This window comes from Ambystoma mexicanum, chromosome 7p, assembly GCF_040938575.1.
Source record: "Ambystoma mexicanum isolate Mex_15411 chromosome 7p, UKY_AmexF1_1, whole genome shotgun sequence".
Classification (NCBI taxonomy): Eukaryota; Metazoa; Chordata; class Amphibia; order Caudata; family Ambystomatidae; genus Ambystoma; species Ambystoma mexicanum.
Window position 1 is genome coordinate 92,727,647 of NC_090939.1, and position 14,964 is coordinate 92,742,610.

Genomic DNA, 14,964 nt, shown 5'->3' on the forward strand with positions numbered 1-14,964 from the left:
ACGTCCATGGGGCTGGTTCTGGGCAATGCTGCAGTGCCTCACAAAACGAGGCAGGGTAACTGCTGTTACCATCAGCAGGCCTGGAGAGGGGCAGCACGTCCTCTCCCCTTCTCTGCTCCTTTCCTCCCCCTCCAGTCATAGACACACAGTCTGTCCTGCACAAAGCTGAGGAAGGGTGAGGTGTCATGCAACTAGGTGCTAAGCACGAAGGACACCAACAGGCAGGCAGGGATCAGGTTCAAAGACCTGCCACCCCGGGGCCAGATAGTCGGCTATCCGGCCGGGGGCTGACACTTAACAGCCCCCACTACTATACACATCAAAGACCCAGGGCTCCCCTGGGTCTTATAAATACAGAGCGGCATGCTCTGAGAAAACACAATCAGTTTGTGGACCCTGAACGGGGACCCAAACACACAGGAGGTGCACTGTTTACTCAGTGCCTTCCAAACCTTTGCTTCTTTTACCACAAAACCCTCCCACCCTACAAATAAGGGAGAAGAACAAAGGAAAAGAAGTACAGAGCACTGTACGGTGCCCACAACAAGTCGTGGGACATAAGAAGGCGGGCACGGGCCAGAGGGGGTAACCCCAAGACCCGTTGCCCAAAAGTATTGTTTATTATCTTATGATATGTGATTATTGTTATTGGCATAACCATATCTGTACAATAAAAACCTACAGCCTTTTATTGCCAACACTTGACAAACAATGTGTGAGCCAAATTATTTCTTGGTAAGGGTATGGTTTCGGCAAAGTATAATGATGCATGCATATGGGTTCAGCAGTTATGGGGAGTTACCTGCTTGAAGATTTCATCCTCCTCGCGCCGCCGCCTCTGCTCCACCTGCCGCTGCCCGCTCTCCTCTGCTTCGCGGATTCGCCGCTGCCTTTCCGCCAGCATGGCAAAGGCGTGGATTTTCCGCTCTTCCTGCAGCCGCACCAATTCTTTGGAGAGGAAATCGAACATGTCTGAAAGCGCTCCACCTTCCAGCTCTGACAAATGGTCATCCAATGTGGACATCTTGACCGGGAAGGAAAACATATGGAGGGTTTCAGAACATCTGCACTACAATTAATGTATTCACACGAGCACTTCCGGTCAATTTACTGCTTATGACGTTTCGCTAACTATCACAAACATTTTCATGTAAATATTAACATTTCTCCAATCTAAAATCTGCAATATTGTGTGTGTTCCCACAATTTTAGGCAAAACTCACAGTAAATAGAAGAATCCACTCAGACCCCACTTTTCGGGGTGTATCCACAGCGCATATTCCAGTAAAACAACGGCGCTTCTTCAATCTTTACGCAAATGTCATCATTAAAGATGTTGCACGGAGTCAATGTACATGTTAACATCTCTGTGTCTCCAGTCCTTGGGCACAGCCCTGGCAGCAGAGCTGCAGGGCATGAAATGCTGTGCTTGAACACTACTCTAGACCTATCCCGTCTTAGGTGTGATGTTCGGATCTTTGTGAATACTGTGGAAATAAAAGCCGAAGCCCAAAACACCGATTTCTTTTACCCCTTTTTACGGCACATATATGTGGTCGAAGACCCCCGACAGCCACCCCAATAACCCTCCACCTTTTTTATTTACTCAACCCTCACAAATACATGTGGTAAAATGGGGGTATGGAATTTCAGTATTTTGGGCTTTGACATTCTTGCATAGTTGTTTTTGGTATGATACCCGATGTTCCTGTCCGCGACATAGAATTTAAAACACACAGGGGACCTGAGACCAGTTGTGACATCAACGGTTTCCAATTAACTTAACCAAAATCCAAGCATGTACTTGCTTTTACTTAAATGTGCCCCAAGAAACCTACCCTAGCTTTAGACGAAGACACAATACAATCTATTTCAAAGATATTCCTCTAAGGGAGATTTTGGACGATTTTCAGCCTTGAACATAGCATGAAGTTATACTCATCACTGATGTAAGAAAGTCTGAGTGGCTCTGCTCTATAAAAAGAAAGCACACACACACTAGACAATTGTATTTAAATGTGAGAAATGTAAAAGGTGGGACAGTTTGAAAATGGTTTGTTTCAGCGCTGTGTGGGAAATCCAACCACCCAGGGTTGCCACCTCAAACATTGCCGTTAATAGATTTGTTTTAAGGATGGTAGGTGTAAGTCCCACCCATCTTCCCAGGTAGAGAAACAGCAGGCTCCCAGCTCTTGCAACAAAGGCCTCTGAAGGAAATGGTGGCAATATTGTGTTGCGCTGCTATGCTGCGTGGACGGCACCTGTAAGCCTGTAGGCTCACAGCTCTGGCAGCGAAGCCGCTGTGGCGAAAGGGTGTTGCTGTTCTGTGGGTGTTGTGTGGCTGAATTGGTAGTATTTAGGATGGCATCCAAAAGAATGATTTCCCCCGATTTAACATCCCCAAAAGAAAAAAATCAACTTCAGTTGTCCTCCCAATTAAAAAAGCAAATTAACTGTTAAATGCAATTGTTGGGGAGTACAATCATGTTGGAGAATACCTCCAACTCCCTAAACGTGCACGAAAGTACAAGTTGCGAAAGTCACTCCGACAAAGGCACACAGCATAGTAGCGAGCAGCTCCACACAAAGAGACTTCCCTATGTGGGCCCAATAAAGCACTAGTAGCAATGCATCAGCGAGTCATAATGAATAAACCTTATATTTGACCCTAACCGTGTCCTTAATAGATACGGTAGCATTTAACATTAGTGAGGAAAATATAGAAAATCACTCATAATGATAACGGAAAGTAACCCTTTACACTAATTGAATAAACAATACATGTAGGCCTCAGGACTTAGTTAGCCACCTCACATGCATGACCTTCTTCACCCCCTCAGCAGAAACCATTAGCCAGGCCATTCCAAATTGCAACTTCCCAGAGCAAAATACTAAATGCTGCTCAGTAATGGTTTAAGGCAAGGGGGGGGGGGTGAACATCTTCCCAGGCCAGAGTTGTGGTAATGAGGTCACGAAAGAGCAACAAAGATAGATATCAGAACCCAGAGCTAAAGGACAAAATACTGCACACTGATTGGTCAAAGCACATCATCTTAGCTAAATTCCCAAATCTGTGTTCAAAGAGATATAACAATGTATGTTCCTAGGTAGTACATCAAAACAGATCATAATGAAGGTCACAAGTCAGGGTCGGATTGCCCCCTCAGCCTTTTGCCCCGTGGCCGGGCCAAAATCATCCCTGTGGAGTGAGGGCCGGTTTCTGGCCATGCCTGGGCCGGTTTGGAAGAAAAAAAAATAGCTTTTGTTTTCCCCAATTTTTTGTTCTTTTTTCAAAAGCCTTTCATCCTTCTTAGGTTGATAAATGAGTACCAACACAGGTTGGGTGATATTGTGTGCATATTTGTTCAAATAAAAAAGAGCTTAAGCGTAAGTGCTATACAATAACATTATCATTTAGCCTTGGACTTCTGCTTGGATTCACAGTAATTTAGTGTACTTAGGAACAATGCTATTTGATGCCACTTCCTGTTTTTTCAAGGGGTCAAAGGTTGTTTCATCGCTTCCCGGGATTTCACGTTTTGGGTGGGGTCATATGACATCACTTCTGGTGATGTCATCAGAGGTCAAGGGTCGTGAGGCGAGGGTCGGGCCACTTTTTTTTGGGTGACTGGGCCTATTTCTCGTCCCAGTCCGACCCTGTCACAAGTTGGTAAGAATCGAACAATGAGCAGTGAAGGATATGCTTGTCGAGACAGAATGATCAAGGTGCAACACTGCCCTCTGTAGGATAATATCGCACTAACAGAGCTCCAATTGCCAAGGATGTGCAAAGAAGTCATGCCAAACACCATTACATTTGAAGCAGAATTAATAAGTAAGTTGTGATTTTTATGGAAACTCATGAAACAAACTTTCACAGCACATGCATAATAGCAGCAGAAGGAAATGTATAAAGCCGCTAGTTATAGATATGAATATATATGTATATGTGCCTATGTCATAAGTGAATGAAGTTTTGCAAGCAGCTAAACCCCAGCACATAAGGTCCAAGACAGTGCAGATGAAATAATGAGAAAGGAAGGAGAAGCAAGTAATGTTTCCAATGACAAGTTGCAAAGTTGAACTGGCAATTAACAGTTCACAATGGTGAGAGTGGTAAGACAGTGCCAACCGATTAGGTCAATGATAAAGGATGTAAAAGTTATGTCCATGTCACACTGTCACATATCACATAGGGATTGGTTGAAACTTACTTAATCACTCACTCCACACATACTTCTTCTGGAACAACCAATTACATGTTAAATTCAGCTGATACAAGGTTAAAAGAGTATTGTCTAATCAGCACCATGAGAAAAGGGATGATCTCAATGCTAATTAGCTAACATGCCAACATTATAATCTGGTCACGAGGCTAGAATAATGAAAAACTAAAGGGAGTCCACTTCATTTTTTACACAGGAATCAAACCTAAGGGGGCAAAACAACTCAACAGTAACACCAATAAATGACCCCTGTTCCTATGGCTTACCACCTGGGAAGTAGTGTCATGGATTATCTTGGAAAACCAAATATATCCTATGAAAATAGGTAGTAAGGGTGATATTCGCTATTGATAAAAAATATTTCATAGAATAGAAAAAGTATTTCATAGAATAGGTCAACAGTAAGACAATATTGACAATAAAAATATGTATGGGTACCAAACCTAACAAAATACATGCATGCCCTAACACATTGTTGTACACAGAAGCTTAACATACAACATTAAAAAAGAAATAATCACAACAACCCTGTTGCGCTGACTGTCATTACAGCACCTTGTGATGTGCAACACACCTACTGTCTGCATTAACTAGTGATACTGTAGTGAATTGTTCTATACTATCTAGAACCAAAGACTCATGGTTCTTTTTTTTTGACTCTGCCCTCCATGTTTCAAACCACTGCGTTGGTGAAGGTTTTTTTTTCTTCAGTGGCTTTGTGGTTATGAAGGTGGTGCAGGCTTAACGAAGTTATCACCAAGGATAAGGAACAACAGTTAGGGTACAAAATATATCTTGTGTGCTGAAGTCTTTATTATAGTGCTAATGGATGCACATCTATTTTGGAAAAGGCTGTTTGTCCTTATTGTTGTGCTTCAGTTTATCTTGGTATGGAAATGACAGGTCAGTCCAAAAAGTATGGTACTTGGAAGTATCTTGGTACGTGTTGAAATTGCCAGGTTCAGAGTCCATATATTACTCGTGTATCTATTGTAGCCTTTCATGTGTTTGCCAAACCATTGACATTCTGACAGCGTTTCCCAGTACGGACCGCTGTCCTGGATGTGGCACTTAGCAGCAGCACGCAAACACATTATTTGGTGTAGGTTATATGGTCGCACTGATCAGCTCCCCGTGTGGAGCATCACTGGTGGGGGCAAGGCAGGCAGGGGCATTTGTAACACATTGTAGAGTATTTGAGGCATCACATTGTAGAGCATCTAAACATTGCATTGTGGGGTACCACTGGTGGAAGCAGGGTAGGCAATGGCATTTGTAACATCACATTGTAGAGCATTTAAAACATTTCATTGTGGAGCAACACTGGTGGGTGCGCGGCGGGCAGTAGAGTTCCACGTAACCTCTAGTTTGGCTTCACAGTTACATACGGGGTAGGCTATGGGCGCGTGTTCAATGTTCCTTGGAGTGTTACAATACATCCTGCAGTGGTTCACTGCAGACTTGGGCATGAGGCATATAGTGACATTAATACTCGCAAGTTGCCTTACAGCAGAGTTCGAGGAGCGGCGGTAGTGCCCTTTTCGGAAAGGATGTTGGAACTGGGGTTGCTCCCCACTTTGGCCGTGCTCACATTCCCAGAACATGGGCGGATTGCTGATGTGAAGGGGTTTATGCGTTATCTATGGGCAAGATAAGAGATTGAATACTTTGTTGTAATGGAGGCACCCGTTTCTGGGCAGGTAGCAGCCGGGGCTATGCTAATATAATTGGCTACCTGGCAGGGCGCTATTGCTTGGCAGTATTTGCTGGCACTATGGCAGGAGTGTTTAGGGGAATCGTTGGTGGGGGGGGGGGCGCTCCAAGTCGGGCCAACTGAGCTTAGCTGATACTGTTACGCTCACCTGGCTCCCACAGAGGCGTTGATCGGTACTGGACAGCTGCGGTCTCCACCAATGTGACGCGTAGGGCCGAGATGACGGACTGGACTGGCCCCACCTAGCTTCATTTGCTTGGCCCGTAGGAATATTCTTCTGCAAATGGAGAAAGGGAATTAACCACCCGTGGAGTTGAGCGTAAATCCCCCCACCCCTGCTGTTCTCCCCACAGATCACCTTTGATGTCCCCTCTTATAGTCTCACCTGATGGTTTGAAAAGATGAGCTCTCCATCCATCATTGAGCGCAGGCGCGCATTGATAACCAGTTGCTTCACTGGCTTGAAGGAATTGGTGAGTTCCAGAACAATATTGACTCCGAGATTCCCGGCAAGACGCCGTAAGTATAAAGTTCGTAAGAGTTCAAATGCCTGACTTTCACTCTTGTCCGATTCCTTGCAGGTTGCAGCTTGACCCTAATGAAGAGTTCCTCGTGGCAACCGGTAGTATTCTGGTAAGGATTTGTATTTTCCAACACAGTTCGATAAAATAATGCCAATATGTAACCTGTTGCTTTCTCCCTTATTCAGGCGCTGAGAGAAAGTATGAAGTCTCTGGGAATAATACTTCCGGCAGTAAAATCAGGTAAGTCTATTGTGGTGAGGAGGGTTCCCCTTGTTAGTCCCTTTGTTTCACCTTGCTGTCCTTTTGTTTTCCCTAGGGGCCGGGGTTTGGCGAAGATGCAGTGGAAGCTGCGCCGACCCGTGAAGAGGTATAGTACCCCCGGTGGTAAAATCAGGTAAGTCTATGGGGGGGTAACTAATATTCCTCTGTGTATTCCCTTGGCTCACCTTGCTGTTTTTGTCTTCTTCTTAGGTGCCGGAGTGCTGCGAGAACATGCAGGAGGATGCGGTGGAATGTGAAGATGCTGTGAAGGCCGGTGAGTTCAGCGCGGCGCTGCAGCAGGCGAGGCGACGCGCATAATAGCTTCTTTCTTCCAGCTCGAAGGTGCGATGGATCGGGAATTCAGGTAAGGATCAAAAGGTATTGCTCTTGTTCTAACCTTTTCTCCTTCTTTCTCCCTTTTTCTAGGAGCTCCAAACTCGAGGCGGGCGTGGCAGAAGGCTGGATGCAGACTTGCAGGCACGGTGAGCGTTACGCTGCTGGATGCAGAATAACGCGAAGCGTGTGCTGCTCTGCGGGCGTGGTTTAAATAGCCTCCAAAGTAGTCCCAGGTAAGTAATCCTCCCCAGCCCCGCCCGAGTAAAAAAAATAGTCCCTAAGTAAAGTAGTCCCTTCCAAGCCTCTTTTGGCTTGGAGCTCTTGCAGCATGGTCTGCATCAGGTAAATTTTAATCTATGAGCCTGGCGCCTATGGCGCCAGGACTGACTCTCCATATGAGCGGCGCCAGGACTGGACCCAAATAGCCCCTAGCAGGGTTGTTGGGCTTGCTTGGGATAACTTGATGCCTTCTTCCGGGGTTGCTGGACTTGGTCTGGGTCCCCGGGGGTAGGCATCATGACAGATACATGGGTGGTGGATCGGGCATCCTATGTTCGTGTTGGTAATGGATCTCAGGTTAGTTGGTGTTCAATTGCTCTGGCCAGGGGTTCTCATCCACAGGCAGCAGTTTCATCCAGCCACGGACGGGGTGCTGGCGACACTGATGCAGGACCATTTGCGGGAGGATGAGTGGATGCTATGATCACCCAGAGGTGCGAGAAGTGCTTGCGGGGTGATTGTTGTGGACAAAGTTCTTATAGTTCTCTTTGACGAGAGGTGCAAGCAGGGTGAAAAACGGTGTGGACATGGGTAGGTTCATATGGGGCGGTGCCGTGCGGTTGAGAGAGGCAGAAGGCTGTACCCGTGCAGTATTGGGAGGCGATCTAGGTAGAATGGACTATGGGTCGCATAGCTTACCTTTGTAGAAGCAGAGGGGTGCAGTACCGCACAGCGTGCGCTGCAGGTGCAATATCGAAGACGTTGCACGGCAGAGACTGGCAGGGACCGCATATGGCCTTAAGTAGTGGCCTTGAAATGCGGCCGGCTCCGCCATCCGGTGGGATTTCGTATTCTGTTGATAAGTTGAAGTTGGCCAATCAGGGCTTAGCAATTAGCTTAACAGGGCGTTCTGGTCGGGTGGCTTTTCAGATGCTACGGCGGTGACCATCTTAACAGTTGCAGCCTTATGGTTCTTTTCCAGGCTTCTTGTAAGCTGTTGCAGGCTGGAAAGTCCCTTGGGGGGCAGAGAGGCCAGTGGACCGGCAGAGATGGCATAAAGTAGCAGCTTTTAAATGCGGCCGGCTCTGCCCTCCGGTGGGATTTTGCATCCTGATTATAAGTTCAAGTTGGCCAATCAGGGCTTAGCAATGAGCCTAGCAGGGCAGTCTAGTCAGGTAGCTTCTCATATGCTATGGCGGTGTCCATCTTAACAGTTGCAGCCTTGTGGTTCTTTTCCAGGCTTCTTGTAGTCTGTTGCAGGCTGGAAGGTACCTTGGGGGAATGTCTCTTAGATCATTCTCGGCCTGGGCTGAGCCATAATACATTTATGTTTTTGTCATATCTCTTGCATTTTTTTTTGGCTCTTTTGGATTGATTTTTATTACTTGGAGAGGGACTTGCCTTAAATATTCTGGTGGCCAGTACCAGGAATCCAAGTTTTTCCGGAAAGCTATGAGCTCCTCCGCCGCACTTTGGGGCAAGCAGGGTCCACCTAGAGAGCAGTAGACTGCACAGAGCATAAGGAGGTAGCAGGCACGGGTTACCCAAAAGGCCTTCCGGATCGCTCTAGGCCCAGGCCCACCACCTCGAGTGCAGGCCATTGTGGGGAGAGGCAGCCCCGGAAGACTTCGAATGACCATTGCGAGCCAGTACACCTGATCCGAGAACTACAATGGCGAAGTGAGTATAAATGCAGAAGTGAAGTGAATGAGGGTGTGGGTGTGAACCACATGGTCCGTTTAGTCTGGATTTTCTTTTGCTTTTTAGTAGAAACTGAAGAGGCCTCCCATAGCGAGAAGCGGTGAAATCAAATAGTCTTTAAACTTGGTAAATGAAGTGTACACATACCTCTGTAAAGGAGGGAGGGCAGCGCTGCTTTAGAAATAAGAATGGGAAGTCCTGCACTAGCGAGCACTATACCCTCCGCCAGCAGTAAGGGGGCGAGAGGCAGAGGAAAAAAAATGGTGTATAGAACTGTGAATTTCCCTTGCATTGTACATATGGTATCGAGTGATTAGAGGTCATTAGTTGATGCGAACTTATGAGTGGGGGAAAATTGGGGTGGAGATCGTATCGGGGTGGGGGCTTGGAAATTTTGGTTATGCGCATTAGAGCACTGTGATTTTGTTTTCATGTGATTTTTGTATTGACTTCTATGTTTTTGTGGTTTTGAGGTATTTCAAGGGTGCGCCAGAGGGGGTTGGCCCTTTGAGGTGAAATTGAAGGCATTGTTTTGATCTCATTTGTTTTTATACAAAGAATAATACTGATCAGTTGTGATCATGTTTTATTGTGTAGAAGAAAAATTAGTACTCCCTTAAAGCATTTGTGTAAAGAGTTCCTAACTTAAAGGAAGAAAATATTGAAATACAATCATGAATGGGCAGTGGGAAAAGGAAAGAATTGTACAGCCTGGCCAGCTGAGGGCACCCAAGATAAGAGTATTAACGGACATATGTACACCCAAAGGGTAAAAAGTTGAACTGACAGAGTATATTAGACTTGTGGAAATTATACAGGGAAGATGCGAGTATCACTAAAGGAAAGGGCAATACCGAGGGTGCATCCACCCCGCCCCTGTCAGACACCACAAATATGTCACAGGCTTTGATGGCTGCACAGTCAGTGCTCCAGAAGAGTGTAGAGAAAAGCACCCAGTTGGCACAGGCTCCAGCACCTGCGCAGCCGACAGCTCTGCCCGTAATGGGACATTATCCCTTGGAGCCAGCGACAAGGTTTACAAACCCCCAATATAAACCCCGAGCATATTCAAAAACAAACCCAGTAAAGTGGACAAGTGCAATAATAAAGTTAGGAAATCAAGCGTGCAAGTATTTAGAAGCAGCCATACATAAGACAGAAGGGGAATTGCGTAGAGCAGCAAGGAAGAGAGAGGAGCCTTGCCCTATGGTGCATGCCAAAACGTGGGCAGCAGGAGAAATACTATTGAAGTTGCATAAGGAAGGGATAAAAGATGTAAAGGTAGAAACTGAAGAGCCAGAGCACCAGGATGTAGACTATGAATCAGAGATGACGAAATGAGGATGAGCAGGAAGAGAGTGAAGATAATTGGGAGACCGAAGAGGATCGTGAAAGAGAGGACTCCTTGAGACTGTTAAGGCCTCGCCCTAGAACAGTGGTTAGAGGGAGGAAGTAGTCTAGGAAACACTGTAGCCGAAAACAGGGAAGGTAGTTACCATTAATACAAAAGGAAGTGGGCAGATCGCAAAAAATATATCATGGCCACATATGGATAAGAATAATTTGATTAAGACTCTACCACCTCTTACAGCGGGAGCGGGTAAGTGGATCAGTGCACTAGAAAAACATACAGCAGGAGATACCCTAGCTATTGGCGTTATGAAAAGTATATTAGCCAACACAATCGTAGGTCAGACCAACACAATATGGGAACAAGCAGGATACCCAGGGGTTTGGTTAGAGAGTGATGGACATGATGGGGCTCCATTTAATAACTGTCAAGCATGTGGATGGGATGCATTGAGAAGGGTATACCCCGATAGACCGGATGTAGGTACCATAATGGCACGCACAATGAAACACAATTAGGAGCCAGCATTTCTAACGCTCATCTGGTATCCACGGGGACGTCACTCAGCCTGTTCTGACCTCTTACGACCTTCAACCCTTCCCTGGAGGCAATTCGACTGGAGACTGGGCCTGAAACACAGGATTGGTAGAGTTTAACTCCCTATTGTCTCTGTGTGCTTGAACCCCTTCTTCCCCGAGTTTCATCCCTTCCCTTTGATCCACAGCCCACATTGTTTTCTTGGATAGCGTGCTCTCCGTCCTGCTTTAAGCGCAGGGGTGCGTTGATTGATGCAGGCTCGTTGCTGCCTAGTTACTTCACTGGCAAGAGTCCGACAGGTAAGTATAATGAGTCTTTTGAACAGTTCTCTAACTTCGTTCCTTTCCTTCCTTAGATGATGCCCGGCGTCCGGGATGGCGGCGTGCTGCTGAGATGAGTAGCGCTGAAGGTGAGTGAGAGCGCGATGCGCGATACACCCCTTTCGTATTTGTATTGAACTGAGTTCTTTTTCTGTGTCTTTTAGGTGCTGCAACATTTTCAGCGTGGATGCCGGTTATGAAGAACAAATGCGGTGGGTAAGCGTGGTATGCGGAGCCTCTAGATGTTTCCACACTAACCTGGAGTGTCTTTTCCCTCTTGCAGATGGATGAGAAGTTCCAGAGACACAGTTCCCCCAGAGCGGCTCGGATTCAGGTAAGCGTTTGAAGCTCGTACAGTATTTAAAAATACACGAAGATTTGCAAAATGTTTACTAATGTCTTTTTTCTGTTCTTTTCCCTTTTCCTTAGGAAGCGGCGTGCCGGGATGGGAATGACACCACCGAAGATGCCCGCAGAACAGAAGGAGCGATGAATGATTGGCCGAAGCGCAGCAAGGTAAGGCTGTTCCTAACGGTGTTCTTGTTCTTGCAGGAGCTGAGCGCAGAAGAAAGATGCAGGCCTACTGGAGCCTGATCCGAACACGGTGAGTGTCACGCTGCAGGTGCAGAAAATGCAAATCATGTTTCTCAGCTTGGGTGTGGCTTAAATAGTCTCTGGGTATCCCAGGTGTCTCTGGGCTGAACCACACCCAAAAGACTAGACCGCACATGCAGTTCTGGGAACTGAAATATGTGGGGGCATCCATCTTGTCCCCATCAATGCACTACAAGTCCAATCCCCAATGTTATCCTATGGGAGTGAGTGAGTCTGGAGCCACAAGCGCCAAGTCTGACTAAGTGGGTCTTTGGAGGGATGGAGAGGCCTTTGAGGGCCATGTAGGTGATCGTGGCCTGGCTCCAGCCTGACATCTTGGACGGCTGATTACATGAGGGGCAGGAATTGTGACAGCATTATACATATAGTCCATACCAGAAATGTGGCGAAAAGAGACAGGGGAAACATGATATATGATATGATATGATATGATATGATATGGCATTTATTATGCGCCTATATACAAGTGTTTCAAGGCGTGACAAGGCAAGGGAGGGGGAACAGAGGGAAGACGGAGACAACTATCTTACTAGGCCTGGTGTCATTCAAATCGCGCAAACATGGGAAAAGAACATACCCTTTTTCTACCCTGTATTACGAAAAGGTCCTCCCACTGAAGTGCAAGTAGATCGAAAAGTAGGCAGGGAAGCAAAAGGATGGGGTGAGATACAAACCCACACATTACATTTCTGTAAACGGAATCATGAGAATGAGAGGGCAGCAGAACAAAAGGTGCAGCATGCAGAAGCAAATCTAGAGTAAAAGAAACTGGCTGAGGTTAGAAACTAGCTAAGGTTAGCATGGAGGGAACAGTTGTAACCAACCCTACAGATGTGCAGCAGCAGTCGGAAGCATCACAAGAATGGACAAATAATTCAGACAGCAATCACAGAGACAAGGGAGAGGTCAAAGGGGCTGGGGGTACCTCACAAAAAGGAAAAGGGGATGATTTGGGGGATTAGAACCTCAATTTGGGGGAGCATGTTGGATACTGGGAAAGATGGGACACGTGTCCAAAGATTGTCGAAGCAGACCCCCCCCCATGCAATATCACCCAGGAGCACCTCCAACTCCTTATTATGCACAAGGGCCAGCACAGGGATTTTATGTCCCAAACCAAGCCACAGCCCCAGTACAATGTATGCCCCAGGATCTGCACAACCCCAGAATGTAAGCCCGGTATAACTGATCACACCCACACAGGGACAGCCCATACAGTACCCAACAGCAAATGTTATGCAGAACGTCATGCAACAAGCTCTAGCACATGCAACTACAGTATTATGGGAGTAGAATGCCCTTCCACGAGGGACAGTTACACCCTACCCTGGAGCTAGTGCTTTAGGAAGCTATGTTTTCCCACTTCAAAGATCCAATACATACACACAATAGGACAGCCCACAGCAAGCCCTGACGTGCCCAGTTCTCTCAATCACTCCAGATGCAGACAAGGAACACAAAGTAGGGGTGTAGATAGTGAACAGACTATTTACCTTCATGGTAGACACTGGAGCTACCCGGTCATGTATAAGGGAAGGACAGTTTCCATTGACAAAATACAGTATGGATTTTCGGGGGCAATTGTAAGGGTTCCTTTCACAGAAGAATTACCCATCACAAAGGGGACTCAATAAATAGTCACACCATTACTATACAGCACATAGACACCAGTAAACTTACTAGGGAGGGATCTCCTTCAGAAGCTGAATATTACCATTTTATTCACTGCCAAAGGAATTGTGTATTCGACAGCAGGCATGCATTACAAAGAATAGCCACAATGATACAGCCCCTTTGCAGCACTAACACAATTCGAGCATTGTCATCGCCTGAGGCTCTATTTACATACGCAGTGACCATTTCGATCAGTTAGTTTCCATCTATACAAAATGTAATATTTTGCATGCAAGCAGAATTCGTATTTAGACCAGCAGTGTCACACAAGGAAGACCCAGGAACAATTTTCACATTACACATTGAGGCAGTGATCATGAGGAAAGACAGTCACCATAACAGATGAGGAACGGATGGAGTGGAGTACAGTCTTATGCATAGTCCCCACATGTCACTAAGAGATATCACAGATGAAGAGCTATTTGCAAACATGGAAACAGATGGAAAGAGAGTTTTTGAAATCATTATACCCTGCCACTTGGTAGTACGGCACAGGGAAGTGCCACAGACAATACTGGCAGCCACAGCAACACCCTTACAGATACACAAAGACCTGGCACAAGTGCCTAGTAGACTATGGACCAGCAATCCACATGACGCAGGACGACTGGCCAATATACGGGCAGCATTGCTGTACATTCATCAGCCACCATAGTCATGGGATGTCCGCTCAATTCGTACGCTGAGCATGCAGTGCTTTCCATCCTAGGAAGAAACAAATCAACCCTCACCACACAGAGAGCAAGTGGTTATGAGGTAATCTTGACAAATCCAGCCATCAGCATAGTGAGGTGCCACACATTAACCCAGCAACATACATTGCCACACCAGTTGAGCCCCAAGACCAAGGGCCTCATTACAAATGAGCTGGTCCAGAAACAAGGTGCCGGTAACGTAACCAGCACCTTTTCCAGACCAGCTCACTCCAAGTCTGCCAGTAGGGGCTGTGAACTACTGGCAGGCCTGACCTGCCAGTAGTTCGGGCCCCTAATGGCAGATAAATCACTGAAGGACCGGCACTGTTAACAACAGTGCCTGTGCTTCAGTGTTCCCATTCCCATGGCGTCCTATTGGACTCCACAGGAATAGGAATTTACTGTTCCGCCGCTGCCCGTAATATCTCGGTATTACCGGGATATCGGGTGGCAGAAACGGTAAGCCGAGGTTGCCAGTAGTCCCCTGGTACTATCGGCGGCCTACCGGCAACCTCGTAATGAGCGCAAAGTCATGTGTAGCAAATGAAGGAGAGCAAGACGAATACAGTAGGGTGATTGAAGACCCCCTTGAGACAGCAGAAATCTCTATGTAGATGGGTCATCAAGTATAGACCAAGAGAGTGGCCGAAGACACACAGGCACAGCAGTAATACAATATGGGAAGGACCAAGAAGAAGTGTCACGACTGCTGGCAGCTGGCGAGTCTGACGGAGGTGGAAACTCTGACGCCATTAGACTGTCCCGCCACGTTTCCTTGAAACGCTATCCCG

At 46.6% G+C, this 14,964-nt stretch overlaps 1 protein-coding gene across 1 annotated transcript in view; it reads right to left on the reverse strand.

The window, feature by feature from the left end:
- CFAP91 (cilia and flagella associated protein 91) overlaps nucleotides 1-14,964 on the reverse strand; it is a 677,881-nt gene that overhangs the window by 205,938 nt on the left and 456,979 nt on the right. Inside the window, exon 14 of the mRNA XM_069635853.1 lies at nucleotides 803-1,024. Coding sequence (XP_069491954.1) covers nucleotides 803-1,024 — 222 coding nt within the window. The remainder of the gene's footprint in view (nucleotides 1-802; nucleotides 1,025-14,964) is intronic.